Source organism: Calidris pugnax, unplaced genomic scaffold, assembly GCF_001431845.1.
Source record: "Calidris pugnax isolate Ruff unplaced genomic scaffold, ASM143184v1 scaffold45, whole genome shotgun sequence".
Taxonomy (NCBI): domain Eukaryota; kingdom Metazoa; phylum Chordata; class Aves; order Charadriiformes; family Scolopacidae; genus Calidris; species Calidris pugnax.
In genome coordinates, this window is record NW_015090764.1 from 1,938,304 (window position 1) to 1,965,140 (window position 26,837).

The following is a 26,837-nucleotide window of genomic DNA, read 5'->3' on the forward strand; positions in this document are numbered from 1 at the left end:
AAAAAAAAAAGCACTTATAGAAAAAGGACGCACAAAAAAGTTTGTAGTCCTTGCCTTATTGCCGAAAATAGAGAGAATTAGGTTAAACGAAGACGCCACAAACGGAAAGAAGAAGGGCTAGAGAACCTGCTGCTCACCCACAATACATACTTTTAAAAGCTGTTGTTTTTATAGTACAGCAGATTCATGAGATGATGAGAGAGATTTTTTTGTTTGTTTGTTTGTTTGTTTTTTAAACAACCTAAGTCCGTCGAGTGCCACCTCCCGTTCCGTTGCGTTCTCGGTGATGATGTGGTGCTCAAAGCCTGATGAGGTCACCCAAAGGTGGGACCGCTCAGAAACTTCGCCCCGTCTTGCCCGGACATCCAGAGAGACTCTGCGGGGAGAAGGGAGAGGGAGGAGAGGGCCAGGTAAGGACGGGGGGTGTCAAGTGGGATATTTTTTTAACAAAAAGAAAATAAATAATCCCGAGTGTTTGCAAAGGAAGCGGGCTCTGATCACAGCCGGGGTGAGTGTGGAGCCCACCAGCTGAAACGCAGAGCCCACCCCACGGTGGTGGCCCGTCCTGGCCACCCTGGGTGAGTGGATTGAGGGGGGTTTAGTGCCTGAACTGCCCTCGCTGCCCTCTCCGGCCCCGGGCGCTCGGCCAGGATCTGCTCTGCTCTGCTTTGAGGAGAAAAACTGCTCCTTGGGCATCCGTTAACACCAGGAATTTACAAGGCTTCACTAAAATGAGGTTTTTTTTTTCCTCCGGCCCCTCTGTGCTGCTCTGCTTGGAGGAGAAACGCTGCTCCTTGGGCATCCGTTAACACCAGGAATTTACAAGGCTTCACTAAAATGAGGTTTTTTTTTTTTATAAAGGCACGGCTAAAGTACTTGAAAGGGAACAACTTTCCCACTGCAGTGGCTATGATTTATTTTATAATGGAGACTCCAGCTTCTAACGCCCTGCTCCTGCCGCTGCTCGATGGAAATAAAAACGAGGGGACCAGCTCTGTGGGGGCTGCCTGCGGTGAGGAACGCACGCCTTGGTGGGGGTGACCCCCAAAAGCCGTCCCCCAACCAAACCAGGTGCCACCAGCGGGTCTGTGGGACTGGCCGGTGCCTTTCCCAGGGACCTGCAGCTCATCCCAGTTCCTCCTGCCCTGGGACTGGGAGCGTCGGGATGCGCCGCCACGATGAAAACTTCCAACTCGGCGGCCCTCGAGGAATTAATAGTAAGGCTCATTTCCTCCCCTGAAAATCTATTTTAATTAGTAATGAGCAACGTTAAAAGCACTGTCTGTTTTTAAGTCATTAAGGGCTGGAGTCTTAACACTGGCCGGTAAATGAGGGTTAGTTTGATGTGCTGGGGTAGGTGTGACACGATGCCAAGGCACTAATTGGAGGAAGGCTGCCTTCATCCCAGCACCACCAGCCCCAGCCACGACGTTCCGCTCAGGGCTCAGCTGGCACCGGGATCCACCCGGGTATTACACAGCCTGACAGCCTGGGGAATGCCAGGGATCCGGGCAAATTCATCTGATATTGCCAAATAATAACTGGGATTAAAGCCACAGCGCTTGTGCCCCCCCCTTTTTTTTTTCCTTTCCCATAAAAAATACTACTTGGTGGAGCAAATCAATTGAGGGAGCAATTTCAGGTAATCTCGGCTGTACGGGGGTAGATGAAGAATAAATAGAAAACTACTAGTATTTAGGTATATTATCCTAGATATTAGGTATATTATACAGTTAGGTATATTATGCACTAGCATTTAGGTATAAATCTATTTTTATATAATTTAAAGCCTCCAAATGTTTTCCACAGTTCCCAGCCCCTTGACTAACTGTAGTTCTAATTTCCTACACTGATTTTTGAAGGTGAAACACGTGCCATGGATCAGGCAGCGCCGGGCAGAAGGCAGAGGAATAAAATCTGTCACATCCATTCCGTTTGTCCGTCCGGACTAAGAGCTCTAGAGGCAAACCTGTGCCTTTTAATGGGGGCAACTTCTGTTTTTCATTGACTGACTTTTCTAATCTACTCTGTTCTCGGTGCAGGAATATTTGTTTGCAAAGATGAATATGCCAAAGGCCAAAAAAAAAAATTAAAAGAAAAAAAATTTTAAACATTTAATTAACTTGAGCTTAGTTCAAAGGGTAGGAAACTGGCAGCGATCCAAGGGTGCATTACTCAGGTAATGTCTTTAATTTAATTTGCTTAGGTTTAATTTTTTTTTAATCTTGATAATTGCTCTATGGTTACTAGTTACAATGTTATCTTTTAGCTGTAATATTTGGTATAGCACTTAATTAAGAATGATGGTTTCTCTGTAAGAAAGCGGGGGAGGGGGCTGGTCTATTTTTAGACCATTGGTAGCAGATCCCTAATCCCCATCCACACGCTCCCAGCCGGCACTCGGTCATTTCCCCCCAGGTTTCTGGGGTGGCTGGTTTTACCAGGGGTTTTTTTGCTCTCCAAATTATTGTGCTAAAGTGTTGTGAATATAAAAAACGTGACTTTTTTGGGGTTTTCGCTCCCGATCTGTCTTCCAGTTTCCGACCCGTGAGATTGATTGGAACAACGTAAATCACAGAAAGGAATGATTAAAGGCCAAGGAAAGACGAAATGAAGGAAAAAAAATTGTTCACTTAAAGTAAATATAGGGGAGATGGTAGTTTAGCACAAAGTACAAATGGTATATACTGTAATACCTCCAAGTGAGATGGCAACCAACCATGTAACGTTTCAATGGTATCCATTTGTAAAAGCCGTTGCAATCAAAGGTCCCTAAAATTGTACAATTGTTAAGTTCATCAGTGCTCTATACATGGGAACAGAGGATTATTAATTTTGGCAAGAAATTATCAAAGGACTTGAAAGACTGTGTTGCCAGCATGAATAGGTATTTCTGAGAGCTGTTCTGGTCACCGGTGACCTGCTGTGCCGGACCCTGCCGTCACCTTTCCAAGACCATAATCTTCTCATTCCCCCAGTTGCAAAAATAAGCTTGGGGTTGTCCCTTTTCTTTATCTTTAAACCAGGGTTAGTAAATGGAGAGTGTTAAGTAAATATATACGTAAAAAAAAAAAAAAAAAGCTATGGGATTCTTTGCAGTTATTGGGGGAAATTAAGAGGCTGCCAATCTGCAAGTCAAATATAAAATCATTCTTTGGAGAAGCGTTAGTGCAGACAAATCCAGAGCCCCAGGCCTGGACCTCGTGCCCTGTTACTTGAAAAAATAAGGATATCGCTGAGGCCGAGGTGCCTGGGTTTTCAGGAACAAACAGGTCTTTTTCTTTAGGTGAAAAATGGAAAATAAGAGGTGTTGTAAGTGTTGAGAGATGGCGGTTTAAATTGATGTAGCTCTTAGAGCAATAATATTTCACGTTTGGTACTAGAATTGATCCGAAGGGATTGTCAAGTCCCTGGTGAGACCACGGGAGCGACAGGAGCGGGACGGGAATTGAGCACAAGGGCACAAACGGGGGCAGTTGGGCTTTTTGGGGACCGGTTGCTTATGCGATAAAAATAACCCAATTCCAGGAACTTTGTCTGCACTACGCTCCTGCTCCCCCCACTCATCCCATCCAGTCAGAGAGTGAAATTCTCCGCTGGGTTTGAGGGGTCTCAGGGGAGCCCTCGGCCACATTTATCGTAGGAGAGGGAAAAAAAAATATAATAATCATCTCATCCTTTGACTACAAAAAGGGAAAACTACTTCAGTCGCGTTTTTTCTGCTTGGGAGACTGACAGCCACCGAGGAGGCCCAACCACATTCATGCTAACACACACAGGTAGGACAGCATCATCCCCAAACCAGCATGCAGCTTTGTTAAGCAAATCTCCATCGCCCATCATTAGTGAGACTGCAGACCCGCGCCGCGTTAACGAGGTGCGTTTCCGGTGACCTGACAACGGAACGGAAGCGACTCGCTGGTAACCTGCGGATTTTAAGGAATTCTAGAGATGCCGTGATGGGCTGGAAGGGACCCAGGAGGTCAGTAGATGCCAGTGTCCACCCCGCTCTGCAGGGATGCTGAGGCTGGAGGGATGGGAGGTGGGGACTGCCCCATGGGGGGATGGCTGTCACCTCCATGGGGTGGCTGTGGGCAGCTCTAGGGTCCCACCGGCCAAATTAATGAGCTGCTTTTTGCTTGTTGAGGTGGGAGCAGGGACTGGTGTGTTGTCTGGAAATGGGCACATCAACCGGGATGCGCGGTTGGGCTGATACAGAGCCCATATTGATGAGGAGAAACCTTAAATTACGAAATTTAAAGAAATTATGAAATATTTCCTTTTGGAAATGTGTCAAATCTGGATGGCAGAAGGCATCAGACGAGCATTTCCAGCCGAGTTGGGAATGGGATCCCAGGGGCAGCTCCGGGGGGTTGGGCACATCTCTAAGCAGGTTGGCAGCAAGGCGCCGCGCTCGCCGTCAGGTCATAATTAACCAAAAAAAAACCCAACGCAACCCCCCCATCCCTCCCCATGTCATTAAAGAATGAAACCTCCCCCTCATTCCCCAACCCCATCCTTGACCAAGGCGCGGTGGCCGGTACTTACGGCGATGCCGTGGCCGAAGCCGGAGCCCGGCTGCGGGCTGGCGGCGCTTATGTAGTTACCCACGCCGGAGTCCTGGCTGGCCGTGCCGTAGAGATCCGCGACGGGCCCTGGGCTGTTGGCCCCGGGGAAGCCTCCGGGTCGGGCTGGGTTGGAGCCTGCCGGGGAAGCGGGTGCGCCAAAATTCGGTTGAGCACTGTAGCTATTCAAGACTGGTGTGCAGAGAATAAAGCTGGGTATGAGGCCAGACGCCGGGCATGCACCGTTATTTACAAAGCCAAACACCAGAATAAACAGCCTAGGCCCAACTTCTAACACTTAACCAAGGCCATGCGATAGGAGAGCAAGTACTGGATAAGAGTCAGCCCGTACTACTACGAAGCTTAGAGCTCCAAAAATATATATATGGATATATATAAAAAAAAAAGAACAATCATTCAACACACTACTGCAACCAGAGACTGGAGGTGCTCATTTTCACCAAATTATCACAAAATATAATAGATATTTTTCAACATCTGACTTGATGCTCATGCAGTAGTAACAAGTTCTCTAGGTCTGGGCACGCCGAGACAGCATTCACATCCCATGCAAACTACAAAGGAACTAGTTTGAGACTACACATTGTGGTAATATTGATATTAAAATGTTGACAGCAAATAACTTCAATCGCGTCTAGGAAAATCATTTTTGGATCCATTCGATACTTTTGAAAAAAACCCGCCCTTTTAAATCAGTAAGCTGTAGAAATAGATCAATAGTTGATTTTTTTTTTCTTTAAATGGTATGGAATGGAACAGTTTGGATTTTTTTTTTTTTTAATATGACCAAGGAGAGTGTTGGTTTACTTAATTTTTTTCCTTTTGATTTGGAGAGCGAAGACCTACCTTCGTCTCCAAAACCATGCTGGGGACATCAACCAAAATTAAACAAATAAATAAAGATCAAAAGCAAAAAAGAATTCCAGAGGGTGTATGACAACTCACCTCCTAATGTGGAAGTAAAAGAAAATTTTATTTTTTTCCTCCCTTTATTTTTTTTTTTTTGAGACAGAAAAACAATGTAAATAAGAATGATACTAAAGAATAAATTTAGATATTAAAGCATGTTAGATGATCAGGCTTCTGGCATTTCTCGCGGTTGCTCTTGGATGTAAAATTTATGAGTAAGAAGTTTCAATGCAAAAGAAAAGTTAGTGGACTAAGGAGGAGCTGGATGGAAATGGCTTGCGGGAAGCTGGAGCTACGCCTGAGTGGAAGTGGCAGGTCCTTCAGAGCAGAGGGAGACCCTCCTGCCCGCACCCACTAGAGCCTCACCGCGTCCCCCCGCACGCAGGCACCAGACACACACGGCAAACGGCCGGCCTCCCGGTCACCGGGGCTGCTGACCGGGGAGGGGACAAGTCCCATGGTGGTGACAAACACCACAGCCACCCCGGGAGCCCCGGGTACCACCAGGCACCCGAGGGGCGGCAGAAGCCATCACCTCCACCTTCCAGGCTGCGCCAAGATTTCTTCAGCCTTCTCCTCTGAACTGCCACTTCCCGTGTTATCCTCATTAAGCACTAAAAAAAGGGTTTATAAAGTTTGAGAGCCTGCTGTAGCCCTTGGCCACCAGCCATGCTGACCGACCGCAGGGATGGAGACCAGCTCTGGAGAAAGCCCTCACCGAGGGAAGGCTTTGGCAGCACCTTAGGTGGGCCGTGGTGGGCTCAGCCTGGGCTTCCTGCTGGGCCACCACCCCTCCTGCCCCGGCCCCTTCCCCCTGCACCGAGAGGTCCCCCCTCCGTTTTCTAAATGAATGAATGAACTGGTCAAATAAAAGTCAACCCCGGCAGCTGTTGGCTCTGCAATGACAGGAAAGTAAATTTTACAAAATAAACGATTTAATGCGGCTCTGAACTGGTAGCAGGGGAAAGTAAGTAGGACATCTAAGCTAGCAAGTTAAAAGAAATAAGGCATGAGAGAGTAAACAGATTTTGGAATTCACTGGCAAACAAAGCGCCTTTTTTATTATTAAAGATTAAATGTCAAGATAACATTTGGCCTTCTCACTCATGAAGAAAAATATCCAGCTGAGATGTTCAAAAGCCCTTTATTACTATAAGCTAGCACTTTTTTTTCCCCTTTTCTTCCTTCTGGTTCAATAAAATGGATACGAGTTTTACTGCCAAGTCACACAGAAAACCCAGTTGGCCGCTCAGAGCAAAGGCAAAGGGATGGGGCAAGGCAAGGGGGGAGCCTGGGGGTAAAATACCCCTGTAACCCCTGGTGGCGGGGCCAGGGGACACTGGGAGGACTGGCCTCGGCCCCAGGCAACTGCCCAGTGATGCCCAGAGCCACCCGTGGCCATGGCCACTGCCGGGAGGAGCAGCACATGCCATGGGCTGATGGGCTGTGGCTAAGAGGACAGACAGACATCCACCATGGCATCCAGTTCTGTGTCACTAACCTGCACATGCCGTGGCTCAGAGGACAGACAGACATCCACCATGGCATCCAGTTCTGTGTCACTAACCTCCAACACGGAACCGTGCACGGGTGACAAGGGGACATGCTTTGCCGTGCCCTGAAACCTCACAAAGAGAACAGCAGAAGGAGACCGAGGAGAGAGGCTCTGTCCCCCCCGAGACATCCCACCCTGGCCACTGTCACATCTCCAAGAGGACTGGAAACACCAGCTTTCACACATGCAGAAAGAGCTGGCAACTGGTTATTCAAAATTCCTTCTGATCGTGGGTACCAAATGTAAGAAAAAGGTAATTTTCTACACACTGAGCATCAGTTGAACACCCCACACTGCTCACGGGGTAAGGAACCCACCACCTCCCCCAGAAGCCCACCCACCACTCTGCAGAGGGGGCAGAGAGCTCTGGGAGCTCTCACAGAGCTGACACTTTGCTCCAGACCCAATAAATGAAGCAGAAAAGCTCTGTTCAGCTTTTCTGTTTCAACAGAAACGAGCACTCCTCAGAAAGCTGTATTTTAACAATTCGCTCAGCCATGGTGAGTTGCTAAATATTTGTCTTCCTACAATAGCTGCACATCAGCTCACCTGGAGCCAGAGGCACTGCTTTGAAACAGCAGCAAAGGGACCTTGAATGACTTTCCCAACATGCAAAATGTGATGCCTTCTGGTAAGAACTACCTAGAAAAAAATTTGTTTTACACAAACCTGGAATAATCTGTGACTAAAATGAAGAAGAAACCTACCCCCACAAAATCCTCCAGATATTGTTTCAGTCCTCCAAGAAATTTTAACACTCTTTGGGAGACGTATCTTTATGACAAGGTTCCTGATGTTGGCTCAGTTGCCGGAGGCAGAAGCTGCCCAAGAGCCATGGCTGCTGTGAGCTGTGGGAATCACAGAGCATTAAGATGGATGCCCTGCAGGCTGGAAGGAATCTGAGACTTTCCCCCGGCCACCGACACCCTCTTGTCAGAAGGGGAAATAATTAAGGGCAGGAGTTTGGAAGAACATTGCTGAAAAACCATCAGGGGCTGTCCCAGGAGAGGGGAGGGAACCACTGACCACGTCTTGATGCCAGTCAGTGGGGACCAGGAGCAAAGCCCAACCTGTTGCCTGGTCCCACCAGAGGTACTGACCGAGCTGACCAAAGATCTCCTGACTTTGGTTTTCTGGGAGCACCCATCAGACTGATTGAACATTGCCTGAGGGTTGGGAGGACCATCTCCTCCATCTCCCCTTCCAAAGCCTGCCAGGACCCAGGAAGTCCTGGTAGTCAAAGTGCCCATTTTCAAAGTGCCCTGAAAGGTTCAGGTCCAATTTACCAACCAACTGCCCAGGAAACCATCCTGCACCAGATGTTCTCACAGCTCTGAGACTGTGCCCAAGTGCCTCCAACTCAAGGGTTTCCCTGGCACATAATTAACACCAGGAAGCCCTGTGATAGTTCAAGGTCAGGAGAGGTAAGGAAGATTAGATGTGTCTGTAAGAGTCACAACTAACCACCTTTCTTCTTCTTCAGTCCCACAACAACCCTCTGGGTTACAGAAGCTCCTTTCCATGCCTATGGAGATCAGGAGACGGGAGCCAAGAGATGCTGGAAGGAAGTTTACTGTCTTGCTTGCTTCACTTCACTTGAATGTGCTGTGTTTTTTCTTATGGAAAAGGCTGTGAGCCAGTGAATTTTGATCAGTAAGTGAACGTTTGCCAGCAGCCCAGAGGGACAGCCTTTGGGGAGCCTGAGGCTCTACCCTGGGGAGCACTGAAAAGCAGTGAGGAAAAGTGAGACGGGGAGGAGATGTTGAACCAAATGTGGGTTGATAAAGCAGCCCCAGAACAGGCTTTTTTAAAATGCAAAGTGTTGGCGATGGTGGAGCTGGGATCTGCTGAGTATGGCTGGGACAGCAAGAGATGGACCTTGTGGGTGGCTGGGAGAGCCATAACAAACATCAGTACTGTCTCCACCTTCCAGAGGCGATGGGAAGAGACAGGGAAGGGCCCTTGCTGACTGGGCTGGGAACAGATAAAAGGCCTTTAGACTCGGTGCCTTGCCACAAACTACTGCCAGGGTTTACTATTTACAGCAGCCAGGTTTTGCTGTGGCAAAAGCCAGGGTTTGCTGTGTTTGATGCAACCATGCACGGTCACTGCACCCTCCCCTCTGCCCAAGCTGCACCCTCCTCAACAGAGAATCCACTGAAAGCCTTTCTGCTGAAAGAAATACGAATCTGGAGAGGATTTTAAAATGCATCCCTAACCCCAAGACAGTGCTTCAAGGAGCCAGGCTATTTTATTACCAGCTCATCTCAGTGTCCTTTAGCAGAGCCGTCTTTATCCACATCTAACATGCGTGTAAGATGCTTCTCATCGCAACGTTCAGACAACAAGTGATTTCTGTCAAGGAGCCGAGAGCTGGAGCCCAAAATGGAGCCAGGAGCCCAGGTCCATGCGGGGGCAGGAGGCTTCATGCTCCGGATCGCTCTGTGGGGACAGAGCTCGCTTATCGAGTGCCTTCTCCTGCAAACGGCCATGTTAACACAGACCCCGCTCAGACATTAATCCGCCTTCAACAAGAAAGGTCACCATTGAAAGATAAACTCTCTTTAGATGAACTCTTGAGAAATTTCTGAGTCAGGATTCGTTATGACATTTGCCTTAGCAAACGGCGTATTACGCTAACGAGGATCCAAACGCCCTGCTGGGGGGGGGGTGGAGAGGGCAGCTGGGTAAAGCACAACAAGTCGGATGCTGGAATCCCACCCAAATAAACTCAATTCAGCCACGAATGATGAAGGGAAAGAGGGGAAGGGAAAAGGAGAAGGAACATAAGGATTTTGACATTACTGTCCTTCACGGAGAACTTGCACAGCGGTCCCTTAGGGCCTGGTAAATTAGACGTGATGACAAAACAACATTTCTAAGCCTCGCTAAAGTACGTTGTATTTCAAAGGAAAGAAACCAGGTGAAATGCGTTCAGAGGCCTAAGACAGGCCCTGCTCGGGGACCATTGTCCCCCACACACAGAACCTACAGCACCAAACCCAAAGACTTAAACACCTTAAACACCATTGTGGGGGGAGGACGGGCTCCTACAGCAGTCTCTTCACCATTAACTAGTGCGGTTGCACTTTTTTTATTAACACGTAACAAAAATGAATATAAAACAAAGAAAGGTGAAGAATGGTGCAAAATGTGGTTAGAGAAACTCACGGCTGCTCTCCCAGCCATGGTGCACACTCAAGAAAAACTTCACGTTTGAAAGAAACCACATGATTTACTGGATTTCCTCTCTGAGAAGAGGCAGGATGCTTCAGGATGAAATATAGTGCCCTCTTATCACAGCCAGAAATACATTTCACACTTGAGAGAGCAGCTGAGAGCAGAACAGAGCCGGCTGGAGTCACCCCAGCTTCTTCCCATCAGCAGGAGTCCAGGTCCCCGGCCTGAACCCCATGGAGATGTGTCTGTGGGTAGCACTGGGACACCACAGCTACACATGTGTGTTAACTAGTACCAACCCAACACTCCCAGAGAAGAGTCAAATGGCACTCAATGGCCACCTTCACCTCCCAGAGAGGGCTCCTCATCCTCAGTGCTCTGCCTGGGCAGGGACTGCCCTCCCTCTGTACTCCTCACCTTCTTCTAAAGCAGCTCCTTCTCATCAGAAATTCACTTTTAATCTTAAGAATTTTCTACATCTGATGCTGGTGATGTCCAGCACTTCTTCCCTCCAAGGCCCTTCTCGCTCCTCCCTTGTCCCACTGGCCCCAGGGTGACTTTCTGCACAACCAGGCTTCTTGACAACTTGTTGATCCCCCGCTCTAATTTCTGGATGACTCTCTCATCTACCATAAACAGCCATGCACAATTTGGCAGGCATTTCTACCATCAATGTTTATGATAATAACTACACGTGCTTGAAAGCAGCAGGAAATTTTCAATATAACTATCATTAAGACAAAACGCTTTAAATCAAAGCCATTACCCACTACCAAGACTCAAAGCTCACAAGATTAGGCTGGTTTTCTGTCTTTATGAAAAATTCATACAACACGCTGCAAACATCATCTTCCAGCTCGAAGGAGTAAGTGATATAACAACATTGAGTGCTGCCAACAGGGATGGAAAGGGACAAGGGATGGGGACACAGGGCAGGGAGGTGACAATTGGGAGCAGCCCAGCAGGGTGAGCTGACGGGGAGCAGGCACCCCAGTCCCGTTGGCAGCAAGAGGATGGTATTTATTGTCATGTGCTGCTGCCTGTCCCTCTGCCCCTGGAGTGTGAGCACTAATGTGTTGCGTGTGTGACCAACAGCCCAGCAGTCACAGGGTGATGCTGATACTTCAAATCACCAGCCACGATATGGACTGTGGGAAAAACCTCAGCACCGCATGCAAATTTCACATTATTAGTGCTTAGAGCCTTATAAATATCATTAACTAGCACTGCACCCACGGTACAGATAGCCTGGCCAGAGCCAAGTCTCTCTGCATTCACGGCTGAAGTTAATGGGAGCTTGTACCTTGCTTTTCAGAGATGCTAATGACCAAGATGTGATTCACCCGAGACTGGATGTACAAATTAACACCACCCTGAAGTAATACGTCGGTGCTCCTTGTTCTCTACTCAGGCTGTGGGATTGCACAGACACAGCACTCAGAATTAAATGCTCACATCCTGGCTCTTTTTTTTCCCATACCAATCACCGCATACAGCTCCAGCTCGAGGCACAAACACTTTTGTTTGTGGTCAGGCTGAACTATGGAAAGCCACCACACATCACTTTGTCTCTGCGGTTTAACATACAACATCGTTTTATGTCTGAGGCAGCACACGGCACACCTCGGATCCAGATCAATGCTCAAGCTCAAAAACGTCTCAGAAATAATGAGCTGGAAACGCACAGATATTCTGGAGAGCAACAACGTTCAAACAGCTCCCTACTAGCTGAAACGGAGAGTGGGAGACAAACCAGAAAAACAAATAACCCCGGCGTTACAATTAGAGGTGCCATTTAGTACAATCTCTCGGGGACCCTCAAGGCACAGCACTTCGCTCCCGCTCTTCCCAGGCAGACTTGAAAAGCAAACACCTCTCTGTGAGAAGCCTGTGGCAGCCACAGCTCCTCTGCAAGTATTAAGAGCCCCAGATATTTTTCTTATGACAGGCGGTTCAGTCCTAACTCTGCAAAAATCAAACTGTGAGCTTTGTGCCTTCCCTGCCACCCCTGCCATGGCTCTGTAACGGGGAGCAGCCAGGGAGCCCCGCGTTAGTGGCCACGGTTGTCCCTCCCCTGCAGCTATATTGGCCCTGCAGGGAAAAAAGTAGAATAAAACAACTGTCGGGCTCATCAGTAAAATAAGTGGTGATGAGGCCGAGAGACATCGAGAGCAGCTATCTCCCGTAACAAGGTACTATTTGTGCGTTATTTTCTATCTGCAGTCACACTTTAAAAGGTTGTTCTGCCTCTGCAGCCCCCTTGGAAACGGCTTCACACATCAAACTATGGCAGGGCTAAGGACAGAAAGCAGTGGGTGGTGAGCAGGTTCCCGGCTCAGCAATTAGGGCTGGAAGTGAGCAGAGCCCGGGGAGGGAGCGCTGCCGCCGGCACCCACAGCCATAATTCACACCCGCCGCCCCGCGGCAGCCGCACACGGCGGCGCGATAATGGCCATTGGGATCTCGTGGCCACACTGTTCCTGACACGGTCCCACCACCACGCTGAGCCACGGGCACAAAAAACCAAGGGTAAGACGAGCAGGGAGGCAGAGCGGGGCGGTTTCCACAAGCTTGGCCAAGCTACAAATTCAACTGGTGCAGGTGTTTTGAAAACCCACCACCGTCCCTCTGTGCAAGACGCAGGCGCTGAGCGGCACCTGCTGCTGCTAAACCCTGCTGGGAACACACCTCAAGCCTCAACCACCTCTGGACACTGTTGATGTGCACCAATTTTGGGAAGAAAAGGCACAAAATTCAATGCATTCAAGCCCAGCTTTTCTAAGTCCTGCAGTTACAGAGCAGGACAAATAAAGGCGCTTTTTCCAGCTTGGCTGCAATTTTTTGCCAACGATCAATATTTATTGCCTAATCACATTTTCCGTATTGCGAGTTAGCAGTGTCACTCTCGCGCCGGGCCGAGTGCGACACGGAGGCCACACAAAGCTTCGCTTGTAGAAGCTGCAATCAGGGAGCCAGCTCTTGTCACAGCCTTACAAAAGGATTTCCTCTTGAGCGGCTCATCTTTAATCATTATAAAAGCACAGAAGTTTAATCCATTTTTGATGTAAGCGCTAATAGCTTTGTGTCCTTGAAGTTCAAAGTGGTCTTCGTGCATGTCGCTAATTAGCCGAGCAAGCAGCCATTCAGCTCCCTCTCATGTTTCTAATTAGATCCTTAACAACAAACAAATGTCGACCTTACAAAGGCTGTGCTACGTTTCCCTCCATTAGTTAAACGGTTTGGGAGGGATGCGGTTCCCCTTCGTCTGCAACCCGCCCCCCGGCAGAGCCGTGCGGGGTTTCGGGCTGGGGGCACCTGGGTGCCTCTGCTGCCCCTTGGAGAGGTTCCACCTTATCAATGGTGTTCTCCAGAGGTGCCGAGCACCCCGGGGCTGCGGGGAGAGGGCTGATGACCCCATGGCCCCCATCCCACAAGGCTGGCCATGGACCAGCTCTGCTGTCCCTCCCTGCCAACAAGGGATGCTCACCGGCTGCACTGAGACAAGCAAATAAAACAGAGAGGTAGACTCTGTCCCGTTAGTCATCTCCCTAACAGGTTTCTCCGTCAATTTAACTGGTTTTACAGTTAATTTAAAATCTGGCGTGCTTTCATGTTTACATACTTCGCATTAAGCGCTTGGGACTGTCTTCTTCCACTCTTTTTTTTGGCACTCCATGTTTGTAATGTGCTGCACTGGAGCCATTTCAGCAGCATCACAAACACAAACACACAAGGTTTTTGGGCAAGCTCCTCGCTCCAGCCCTGGCTCTGTTGGGGCATGTCGCATCTTGCCCGCTGGCACCAGTACAGCCCTGCACCTCCCTCGGGCAACGCCGGGCCCGGGGGGGGATAAATGAAGAGATTTCTTCATCGGGGAACTGCTGCCACCGCGTTTCTCTCGCACACACCTCGGAGGGCTGCGGCTGCTTCCCAGGATCTGACCCCGGCGCTGTACCTGCTGTCTGTGTCTGCACGTTAAGCTTTAACACTTATTACCATCCGCCCAACTGGCAAATAAGGGCTAAAGCTGGTGATGCTGTGCTAACGCAGACCTCTCTCTAACAATTTTTCTATTTAAAATGAAGGAAGAGCCCAGGCGACGCTGGCGCTTGCACCTCGCGCTGGGTAACATGAAAAGCTGTTGCTACTTTTACCACGGGCAACCACATCTGCATTAATTGTTTACCACAGCCCGGACAGGTCTTTTATTAATATTAATGAGTAACAGGGAACAAAAGGCCCCTTTATTTTTAGCCTACTCTAATTGCGTAGTAATTACTCATCTACAAAACAAATGAGCCGAACTCCATTGCCATAGCAACAGAAACTCCGGCCTCCCACTGTACCACATTAACTGGCTATCACTCCTGTTAATTTTATATTGAAGCCTTTTGTACAATAACAGACAATACAGGAGGAAAGTGAAAACAAAAATGTGTCTTTTTTGGTTTTGCTGCATGTTTTAAGTCGCCGTAGAAGGAGGGCATTGCCTGAGAGCACCTTCCCTCTGCTGATGGATGCCCATGGGATGGAGGGATGCTTGGGAGGACAGGGGTTTATCCAGGTTAAAGGAAGAGAAATCCAGCCCACAGACCCTGTGCTTTCTGCACAGTGTTCCTCTCCTGGGGGAGAGCCTGTTCCTGGCACCTGCATGGAAAACCTGAGCTCATGGAGAAGGAAACACTACAAGAAGCTGCTGCCCCCCACGCCGTGTCTCAGGGAGAGCTGGTGGCACAAGCTCCGCTGTCGGCAGCCAATACCCCGGTCCCTCGGCTGGGGAGGACTTGGGCACAGACACCTGAGAGTCCTCACGGCACAAAGCTCTGGGCTCTTGCCTTAACTAGCAGGAAATAGCCTTCAAAGGACCCAGCTGTGTGATTTTACTGTTTTTAAATAGCTCAAGTTTATATACCTGCAGATCAATTTTGCATTCTCTGGCAATTACTAATCCACCACGCTCCTCAAGCTAATCCAGAGCCAGATGCAAGCTAACATCTGCTGCAAGGAAAAACTCCCCGGCTTCTTTCTCAGCTTTCTATTTCAGAAAGGAGAGAGAGAGAGAAAAAAAAAAATAACTGTAATTATGTATTTACTTTTAAAGCATTTGGGGAAGAGAATCAGCATGAAAATACTCACAATAGTATGTCAGTGAAATGTGCGCTGTGTCACATTTAGGAGTTGTTCCACTAATGGGTAACAGCCTGCGACTGCTGCCAGACAGGCGAGGTACCCCCCAGCCCAGGGAGTACTTTACACGTTTAGTGATTAAAATGCATGAGACGTGCTCATGTGCTCAAGTATCTCATTGCACTGAAGAGCTCCTGCTGAAGGCCCCTGTTTCAAACTTCACAATGACTCCTCCGCATCTTGCAAGGAACAAAGTCTAATTACCACGGCCAAGAGCTCCGTCCCTCCGCTTCCGCTGGGAGAAAGGAAACCAAACACGGATAATTGGCTGGTTTGGGGCTTTTGGGGCCGGAGCAGGGCTGCCCGGTGCAGGTGGCCAGGTCCTGTGCATCAGTGAGCTGGTCCCTGCCCGTGGCATGAAGCAGCATCAGCATCAGCACTCTGCTATGTGTCAAGAGCAGCAGCTGGGCCGGCGGGATGAGCTCTGCCGAGGAGTGTTTTCCCATTGAAAATAATTCTCCTGATTGAAAAGACTATTAAAAGTTAGCCGCTAAATTCGTTAAAGATTAACTTCCACTGTACTTAAGTCTGCACTTCAGAGGTGGTCACTAATTGCACTGGAGATGATTTATCAAGTGCACAAGATTTTCTATTACAAAATTATTGATTAAAGCTGATGTATTTTAACCACAATAGACTTGAGCCCTGGAGCCCTGTAAAACGACCGCTGCTGTGGTCAAGGCCTAACAGCAGCAGCACCAAATTGTTTTAGATCTACTGAATTTTCTACTCAGCCCCATAGGAATCACAGAATGGTTAGAGTTGGAAGGGACCTTAAAGATCATCTAGTTCTCATGGGCAGGGACACCTCCCACCAGCCCAGGTTGCTCCAAGCCCCCTCCAACCTGCTCTTGAACCCCTCCAGGGATGGGGCAGCCACAGCTTCTCTGGGCAACCTGGGCCAGGCTCTCACCACTCTCAGAGTGAAAAATTCCTTCCTAATATCTAAATCTCCCCTTTTTCTGTTCAAAACCATTACCCCCTGGCCCATCACTACACTCCCTCAGTCCCTCGTGGACCAAATCAATCAAAAAGCGGCATCCTACAGCAAAACAGGACAAACCATTTTTATCTGTGTTCTGGAAAGGACCTGTGCAGCTCCCAACTTGGACCAGCTCAACAATTCTGAACCGAAAGAGAAATTACTTCCCTTTCATCATTTTTTTTTCAGTTCGGGGTAGTAGTCAGAAAAGTAACCATAGTGCTTGTGGAAGAGTAAGAAGATAAGTAACGAGGCCAAAACCACCCACAGAAATGCTGAGTGGCCCCCTCCAGAGCCGTGCTGCGCTTGCTGGAGGCACTGGGGGTGCTCGCCCTCAGGCAGGGGCTCAGCGCAGACCCGGCTGCTGCTGTTTTTTCTCAAAACACCCCATTTGTCCTTGTGTCTGCCCCCCCAGCGAAGCCCCAGGTGCTGTGGGGTCCCTGCACCTCACCCTCCCCGCCGGGCCACCCGCGAAGCTCTCCAGCGCAGAGACTGCCTCTGCCATGAAGATAAGCAACAGATAAAATCTGATGCAGCCATTAATTTTGCGAAGCATCAGCCGCCAGGCTCTGTCACATAATTACCGGCGGTTCCAGCGGAGTGAGAAATTTCAGCCCGCTTGCTGCTCCCAAGTGGTCCACTCGTTAGGTTCTGGCTTTTGAGATTACATAGCTGGGATTAAACTTTATGTACTTTTATATAGCAGAATAAAAGAGGGAGAGCAGTTCCATCAGAGCTGCCGTGCCACGAGGGAGTCCTCTCAACAGGCTCTATAAATCCCAAATTGGTTCATCGCTGGATCTCTGAGAGGCTCCTCCCTACACGAGGAGCTGGTGGCGGCTTCTCTCCCTCCGCACACACAGACCAACCGTTGTCCCACTTCTTTATGGCCGTAATTTGCTAACACTATGGGTGCCTAATGACAAGATTAAATTTTTAGAGCACCTTCTTTAAGTGTAAGACAAGGCTTCCTAAACCCCATGCAATTTGTCGCTCTGCTGACTTTTAGACACACTCCTCACTTCATCATACGCCTGGCGCGTTAAAACAGTGGGTCCTCCCCGTCTCCCTGGCAGATTGAGATCTAAGGGGGAAATTATTCTCCCTCTTGATGCACAGGCGTTTCAGCTCCCCGGTAGCAATAAGGAAAGTAATAGGGGTGGCTCAGATTGCCTCGCGCAGGCTTGCATTGCGTCAGCCCCATCCAAGCGGCTGTTTGCTTGATTTACTTTATGTTCTATTAGAGGTAAGGAGCGGATACAAATCCTTAATTACATTTTGAAAGCCCATTCTGGATATTTTATCTCCTTTGAAAGCGCTCGCTGGAATAAGTGCGCTAGTGGCTGCCTCGACTATCCCCAGAGGAGCAGGAAGATGCCCCAGCTCAGCACACTGCGGGGCCGGGGGGCACGGGCAGGGGGGACGGTGTCACCACGTACAGTAGCATTTCCACATCCCAGCAGGATGTTTTCTGACAAGCAACAAACTAAACAAATAAACAAAAGCCTAGTTCAGGATCTCAATTACCATCTGTTAAATTTACCGACTGCAGCTTCAACTGTGACAGAAAGTTAGAAGTTTAGCAGAGAAACCCGGGCACGAGAAGCAAAGACACTGGCTCAACGGCAAAGACAATGAACTTGCCTCGAACTCCTCATGCTGGTATTTATGAAAGGTTAAGTCTTCATTTAAAACCATTCCCTTAAGCTGGGTGACATGGCAATGAGTACGACCCACCACTGGCTCAGAGTCTCTGTTGCATAACAAGATTTAAGGTTTATGACCCAAAAACAATCACGTCGTGTCTCAGGACAGGCTGCGGGAAGCTGCTTCACACACACGGTTACTGCTTTAGCTACCCCAAATGGAGTGATCTGCGTTTGGCACATCTGGTCTACGACTGCCAACGAATGATTCTATGGGCTAATATGGACGAGTAACAGGCTGATGAAGAAACCATGATTGTAAAATGATTTTAAAAATATCTTAAGTTCTTTTTAAGACAAAATAAAAAGAAGAGAATATAGTTATAGTCAGCATTTTAGTTCCTAGGGGGGTTAATTTGAATTTAAAAATATGGCAAATTTACTATCAACGTGACAGCATGTGCGGGTTCTTGTACAGAGGGTGTAGGTTGCCTACAGCCGGGTTCAATTTTAAACTTCCAGATAATGGGATTTAACAAATCCGGTACTATGGATCCAAGCCGTTAGCAGCTCTCTGCTGTATCGATAGCCCTACGCTTTCAATCAGACCACGGCTATGCTTTTAACTGCCACGCTAGTTCACGTTGATGATACCTATAATATCAACTCAACAATGCATGTTCTACAACTACATCTACTGCTACCAGTACGACTACTACAGTGCATGCATTTAGTTCAGTCCCACAGATACATACACTCTAAGAACAGGCAAGGGGAGATGTGAAATGTTTTACGGGACGACAGGTGTTTTGTTTTTTAAGTAAGGGAAATTAATAAAAAACATCAAAAGAAAGAAAGTGTACAAAAAAATAGAGACATTTCTCAAGAGTTGATATGAGTTGTTTCTTGAACCGTTTCGTCCGAACAAGCAAAAAACATGCAACCAGCTGCTACTAACAAGAAGCTGGACACTGAGAGAGGATTAATAGTTGTGGACAAACCTTCCCGCTGAGAGCGCTCAGAAGAGTGTTTGAGAGGAGGTGTGCACGTCCGAGTGTAAGAGAGGCCGGAAAGTATGCCTCAGAGACACCCTCTCTCACAGCAGCCCCAACCAAGCAAGAGAGAAAACAACAAAACATAACTGCTCACACTCACCATCAAGGTCAGTAGCTCACGTTACGAGATTTGTTATAGCTGGCAAGTATAAAGTACAGTAAGGGGTTGTCGGGGCGCAGGGCTCAAAGGCAGCACTGGCAAGCGGGGACTGGCGCCCAAAATCCAGATGTGCCAGGGGCTTGGGGTGGAAAGTGGGGGGTGGCAGCAGCTCCTGGTGCCGCGGCACCGTGCTGTCCTGCCGCGCTGCGTGCCACCAGCCGTCTTGGCGGGCAAAGCGTGGCCGTGGCAGCCCGTGCCACTCACCCGGGACAGGCATGTTGGGTTACAGATGGCCTTAGCAGTTTTGTCTCCAGTCCCCAGGGAGGAACAGTCGGTGGCAACGGGTTGGGGAACTGGGAAAATCTCAGACTTGTCAATGAACCAAAAGAGGAAGGAGCGAAAACCCTCTCCTCCCAAATTTTCCTTGCCTGGCTCTCCTGCCAAATGAATCCCTCCCATGTCGAATGCAAGAGAAAAATGTGTGTTCCCCCCATGACTGTATTTTAAAAAAAGCATTTACACGACAAAAATGTTTTACACGTAAAATATGTCAGGTGGATTCAAAAGAAACGTGACATTGATAGTGAAGTTGTCTAGGAGGAGTTTGCAGCATTCGGACTTTTTAAGTTTGCTCGTTTTCCATGGCTCAGGTCCCAATTCATTAAAAAAAAATACAAGAATGGATGAGGTTGTCCAAACCAGCTGAGAGATCCGGCAGCACAGTAAAGGGATGTGGCCAAACCTCCCCATCTCCTTCAGGGACCTCAGCTATTGCCTCATCACTGGGATGTTGATCGGGCACGTGATTTATGAAGAGAAGCATTGCTGCCTTCACCCTAAGCTAGATGTGAATTTCTGAGTGGCACTGGGCACAAGCAGGGGGAAATGTCCCTTTCTGCTGTGACAGAGAAGAGGAGAACTTGTTTATGGTGACTGCATCCTCACACACTGCCATAGAAAAAGAAGGGGCGAGGGCAGGGAAGACCAGGCAGCGCAGAACCAGGGCTGGGCTCCATTTTCAGGTTTACTAAGATGAGGAACATCACCCTGGGGAGAAACTGAGGTGGTCAGTGGCCACGCAGCCCAGGGGGCTGGAGCCAAAGGGCTGCAGCCTCCTTGGAAGACCAAGATGCACACCGGTGGGCACCAGTGCCCGGGCCAAGCTGTGCTGTGATGCCAGGATGGTGGGGAAGAGCCGGCAGGACGGGGCCGGAGAGCAGAGGAGGTCAATTTGGAGTGAGGTAGTGGGGTCGGAGCGCTGCAGAAGGGGCAGCAGCCATTGGGATGTCTCCATCAGCCTCTGGGCAAAGCCTTTCCCAGCGGAGGGGCAGTGTAATGTGCCTTCCCGGGGTGTTTTCCAGCTTTTTTCCATTTACTGTCAAGAAAGGGGCCAGTAAGGGCCAAATTGTGCTGCACTCTGTGCTTTTGGATGAGGCACGCGTGAAGGAGGGCTGTGCAAATTTGCAAAGGAAAAACTCAACCGAAGAGGAAGAAAAAAAAAAACCACCAAAAACCCCAACCATTTTTCTTGTAATGAATCGGGCCCGTACACTGCAGCGCAAGATTGATCGGTCTCTACTGCTCCTGAATACAATTCACTACCATTGCTGGATGGAAGTGGTAAACCCAGGATGTCCCTGCCGAAAACCCTCTTTGGATGGAAATGACTCTACGTTAAACACCACCGTTCCCAGAGCACGTTTTGCCGCAAATGTGAGCGGCGGCGGGACCCGGGTGGTGACAAACCCATCTTCCTCCTTGAGATCTCAGGGCTGGGGAAGGGAGGCGGGGGGGTCTGTGTTTTGATTCAGTTTTGGGGTTTTTGCCAGTTTTGTGCACACAGGCAATTTTGAGGCTTGAAAGACATTTCCAAACACCATACTGCTCTTTAAACTTGCCAGAAAGGGTGTTGTTAATTTAGGGTTAGATTTAGTTTCGTATTGCAAGTTCAAATAAAAAACCAAAAAACAGAAAACCAAAACAAAACAGAAAACCCAACAAAAAAGAAACCAAAAAACACTCAAATTAAAGACAAATGATTTTCAGGCACAGAATTGATCAATGCTCAGTTCAGTTGTAATGGGCACCAAAAGCACTCCGATTAAAAAAAAATAAATAATAATAATCAGGGAAGCAACGTTAATCCAGCCAAACCCTCTGTGCCTTGCTAAGGGGCAACTCACCAGGTCTGTTTGCACGTAAAACAAAACCTGAAGGGCAAAACATGAGGAAGAGGCAGAAAGAATGAAGTCTGTTTTCCCGAAATCATATGCAAAATCAATCTCTAAGTTTGTTTTTCTTTTCTTTTCTTTTTTTTTTCTCCCCCCCCTCCACCATGAAGGGGCAGTAGGAAAAGCTGGGAGATGGGGAATCCCCACAACCAGTCTGGCAAGTCACCCCTTAGGCGCTCTCTACATGCCACAAGATGAAACTGGTACAGATAATCCTTTGTAGCCTGCAAGCAGTGCCAGTTTGCATGGAACGGAGTTCTCCTGGTGTCTTTCTTTGGCCTCCATGGCATCAGGCTCACACTCGAGACACACCTGGGCCTGCGCCCTCCTCGTTAGCCCCTCACGCGGTGGTTTGGTCGGGTCTTTTCGGCAAGAGCCCGGTGAATCCACCCGGGGGCTGCCAGAAAAGCCACCGAGAAACCCCTGCTTCAGGGCTGCGCCATGAGTGAGCTGGAAACCACTGCCACCACCATGGCCTCCGCTCCGGCACCTCGGCCCTGAAAGCCGTTGAGCCGGGGATGGCGGCTGCGGGGCCGGGCAGGAGGCACGGGGATGGCAGCGGCTCCGTCCCGGAATGATGTGGGCAGGTCGGGGAGCCAAGATGGCGGCCCCGAGCCAACAGCTCACTGATGGCTCTACTGACCACTTAATTACCTGCGCAAAGCACTAATTCACGTGTTGGGCTAAATTTAAAACCTAAGGTAGTAACGGCAATTGGCAACGATTTATTTATTTCCCTTAAGGGGAAAAAAATAAAAGTTTTCAGAAGGACAGGAAGAAAAGCTTTGGCATTCCCCATGAAGGCAGGCCGGGGTGCGAAGCGGGCAGGGCCAGAGAGGTGCCAGCCGCGCTCTGGTGCCGGCAGCGTGAGGGATGGCATTCACCCGTGTGGGTCGGGGACACACTGTCCCCGAGGGGACACGGTCCCTCGACACCGGGTGCCCCATGAAGGCCAACCCTCATGCCGGCGGCAGCCGAGGAGGCGAGAGCGGCTCCGGGCATGGCGGGAGCACCCGGGGCCGCCGCCGCCCCCTCGCCCCAGCGCCAGCTTTCCATGAGAAACGAAACCTTTTTTTCAAAAACGCAAATCGATATTTTTTTTTTTTTGGGGTGTCCTTTATAACCTCGAATTTAAACCAAAGAAACAAAGAAACCAACATAATAAAGGAATAAATAAAGAAACAAATCAGAATATCTACCCTGGTTTTGGCAGTTCTTACGCCAATCTCCTGCAAGGTGCTCCAGGCCCCGTGGCCTCTGCTTGTAGTTTGGGTTTGGTTTGGGATTGATTACTTAGTTCTTATGTATCTTTTTTTTACTTTTTTTTTAAATTATTATTTTTGATCATTTGTTTTCAGGTCCCCAGGATAAGTGTGAGGAAAATCAGAGAAATGATGGAGAGCTGCAGCCACACAGAATACCGACAGAGCTTTTACCTGACCCTGCACTCTGAGGGTTTGCTCTTCCACGGGCCCCCCTACCTGATCCTCTTGCTGCCGCCACGGCTGCCGCTGCTACTGGTCCATAAGCCGCTGCCGGAAAACCTGGCCGTGGAGAAAAGGAGAAGGGTAAAGAAAGAAGCCAGCGGGTACCGCGAGTCTCTGCAGGGCGCGGGGTGGCCGCCGAGGGCATGGCGTTTCCAGAGGTCGCCATCCCGGCTCTCCGTGCCATCAACGGGCACCATCTTTGGACAGAGCCGAGCCCTCGCCGGGTGCCCGCTGCCGGTACAACGGTGGCCCCAAATCCCCTTGGCAGAAGAGGAAGGTGGTGCCAGGCCACGGCACGCCACGAAAGCCGAGGTGCTGGGGCGGACAGGCTGGTGGCAGAGCCTGCAAGCGCTCAGCTCACGTCTCCGGACTCTCCCAACGGCCAGGGTCAGGCCGCTCCGCAAAACAACTGGGGAATTATCTTCTTGGGCTTATTTGCAAGTGATAATAATGTGCTGATCTACAGACATAGCAGTAAATGGAAAATATGAGGAGGTCCTCATGTCAAGATCACAGATTTGCTGGGATCAAGCAGAAAAAAAAATTTCACTGGAATGTAATTTAAAAAAGAAGGAAAGAAAGAAAGAAAGAAAAAAAGCTTTTGAAAGCAAAACAGCCGCAGATCAAGGAGCTCTAAGACATACACCCTGCTACAGGGGGACTGAGCCCTTGCAGATGAATGAAATGCTGCTAGCAAGATTGCAGATTTAGTTTCTTTACATAATTAATATTCAAAAGATCTGCCAGAGGCTCTAACTTTAAATATATATATTTTAAGAGGGCAGCCGCAAGGCCCAGGTGATCAGCAAGGACCCCAAACCCTCTTGCTGCAAAGTCAACCCAAACCCTTGGAGATTCCTGGTCTCTGGGGAGCTCCTGGTGCCCGTTGGGACAACCCCGGGGTTATCACCACGACAGGACTTGCCCCTCCAGCGGGCTCAAGGGCTTTGATCACAGCTGCTTTGCAATGCTGAAGAATTACAGAAAAACAACCGAGGCGACAGAAAAAGAGGACAGCGAGCTCCAGGAACGGAGAGAGCGAGACCCCAAGAAACCAGCAGACTACAAGCCCCGCTACCTCTAGCGCTATCGTCTCAGCTACAGGTAATCTACCAGGGGGAAAAGAGCAGAGAACAACTAGGCTAGAGTGACTTGAAGCTACTTAAAACATCAATTAAAAAAAGACATACTTGCATTTAAATATGGTAATAGGGCTGTTGGGGGAAAAAAAAATAATAGTATAGGTAAATGTATGCACAGCTACCCCAGGCTGCTGTCTGCTGCTGCTCCCCGTGTGCACAGCCCACGCACCGCACTGCAAATCCTGCTCCTTAACACCAACGTGAACCTGTTTGTTTTTATCGTGCTGATGAACTGCTACAACCTCTGTGGAGGGGGATGCAGGGGGACGCACATCCAGACCGGGGGATATTATAACCAAATGCCCAAGGGCTAAATTCCCTCTTGCTGGTGATGGAGCCACCGACCCTGGTTGGGTGCCCCATATACATTTAGTGCTGGAGCTGCAATATCCTGGAGTGAGAAGACATCGGTGTTAGAGACAAACCAACCTTCAAACAGCAGCAGGACAAGGGCTCGGCCAAGCCCCAAGCCCTCCCGCCGCGGGTCAGGAGGGAGCAGAGCTGGCACCGTCCCTGCAGCCTCCGCTCCCTGCCCACCGCGGCGCCCACCCCAAGAGCAGAGTCCTCAGCGTTCCCATGGCACCTCCAGGACCAGCTGGCCAACAGCAAATCTCTCATTTGGACGCTCCAGGGGCTCCCTAAACCATCCGTAAAGGATCAGAGGAGCTGTGGATTTTCCATGGAATAAAATGCCTCTGCCAAAAGCAATCAAATACCCTTCAAATCACCAAGCACCCCCTGAAAGCAGCATAAAAAACAGGGCTGGAAAGTTTGTTTCTCTTGTTCAACTGCCAGGGACGCTCAGTATCTATTTGAAATGCAGGACAAAAAGTTTTGCCATGCAAAAAGAAGAATGAAATAACAAGGGTGGAGAAGGCACTCCACAGAAAGAGCCCAAACAAAGGATCTGTTATTGCATTCCAGGGGACAGATGTGTAAAAAATTAATCCCTCCACCCCCAAAAGAATGCTCTTATCCCAATTCTGAGATAAAAGCCTCTGTGGGACATGGCACTCCCAACAACTCAAGCCGGGCGCAGGCGGAGCGGCAGCACCAGGAGCAGGAGATGGGAACCGGGGTTGATTATCAAGATTGACAAAAACCTGCTTACTGGTACAGACTCATGGGCTGGCTCCATTGCTGGAGGATCCCTAAATCAATCCAACGTCCTGAAAGTAATCAATCCTCCCCCACTGCAATTACATTTGCCCGGCACGGCATTAATCAGCTCGTTCGGCCGAAAACAAATTTCCCCGTCACCACGCTGTTGAGCGGCGTCTCACAATGGGGCTAACTCCCCTTTGTACTTCACTGGTTGTTCCCCCCACACCTCTCACCAGTGGTCGGCAGCCAGTGCTGTCCCCACATCACAGATGGGATAAAACGAGGCACAAAGAAGCAAAATGACTTGAGAAAGACATTTGCAGAGAGCTGAGGGCTCTTGCACGTCCTGCTCAAGCCCCACCACTGAGCTCTGTAATTTCCCTCACACCACCCCTGTAGCATTATTTAAGCACTTTGGTCACACTTATTATTCCCTGCCATTGTTTATAAACTTCTACACCAAAGAACAGCACTACAGAAACACTGCAATTAATATTGAACCTACATTAAGAACTGCAAGAAACTTCAGCCTCCAGCACCCTTCTGCCTGCGCTGTCACAACAGAGCAGAGAACAAGGCTAGAGCGACCGTATTAAAATGTGAGAGCTGAGGTATCTGTAGCTCTTCAGTAAAGAGGAAAGCATTAGCTGATTTCCCCCCAGATGGAACCTGGTTGTTACCGGTCCCCCAGCCCCCAGTGCCACTTTGGCAAGGCTGTGTGCCCGCACGCATTGCCCTCCCCTGGCATCAGAGCTTAAAACAGGGCAAAATGCAGCTGCTGAGACCCAGTGGCACCTTCCTGGGTTCTCTTCCCTGGGCAGCAGCAGAGATGGACGTGATCCATCCCACTCTGACCGACGGGGACCCTGGCACAGAACACCAGGGACACCTCCAAGGGCCAGAGCATGGAGCAAGGAGAGGCATCAGCTGGCAGAGCCCAGTGTGTGACATCCCAGTGCCACCATTTCCCTTAGCAATGCCTGGGAAGTGCAGGTTTCTCTGGTAAACAGAGACATGGCTTTGGGGATGCAGGAATGGGGGCCACAGGGGGGACCCCAGGCACCACGGAGGTATCAGCAGGCTCTTTGCACCCTGCAGCCACCCCCCCGAGGGGCCTGCATGCTCCTGGGTCATTTTTAACGAGTGACTTGGACAGGGTGCCAGGAATGGGTGCCTGGACCATGAGCATCTTGAAGTCAAGGGGAGCATCAACCACAGCACGCTCTGGATCCCACCCCAGTGACGATCCCACTGCTGGTGCCAACCCCGCTCCCTCCAAGCCCTCTGCTCTTCTCAGCCAACTGGGAAATCAAAAGGAGCTGGAGGGAGAGATCAATTCATTCATCATGTTTGTTTAAGGCACTCTGATTCCTGCCGAAACGATCCCTGTCCTTCTTTGTGTATCCACTGCTTATAATTGCCTAGAGAAAACAAGATACCAAAGCTGTTCAAAGGGACAGAAGTGCCCACTTTAGGCATTGCAATTAGAAGATATTTTACAATAACTGTTTTGCAACGGGCTCGCACACTGTCCAGGAAAGCCCTGAGGATTCACATCAATTTCATGCTCTCTTATTGCTCTGAAGGAGCTCAAGCCAGTATTTGGAGTTCAATTTTTCACAGATAAATTTTTCTGCTTCCTGCATCAATCGTTTCACTTTAAATACTGAAGC

General features: G+C 49.3%; 1 protein-coding gene across 1 annotated transcript in view; it reads right to left on the reverse strand.

The window, feature by feature from the left end:
• Positions 1 to 142: 142 nt before the first annotated feature.
• The window catches only part of MSI2 (musashi RNA binding protein 2), a 247,878-nt gene continuing 221,183 nt past the window's right edge, over positions 143 to 26,837 (reverse strand). The window contains exons 8-12 of the mRNA XM_014964982.1: positions 22,913 to 22,975; positions 21,384 to 21,410; positions 4,549 to 4,703; positions 2,697 to 2,772; positions 143 to 376 (exon numbers count right to left, since the gene is read on the reverse strand). Of these exons, the coding sequence (XP_014820468.1) occupies positions 2,731 to 2,772; positions 4,549 to 4,703; positions 21,384 to 21,410; positions 22,913 to 22,975 (287 nt within the window). The 3' untranslated portion in view covers positions 143 to 376; positions 2,697 to 2,730. The remainder of the gene's footprint in view (positions 377 to 2,696; positions 2,773 to 4,548; positions 4,704 to 21,383; positions 21,411 to 22,912; positions 22,976 to 26,837) is intronic.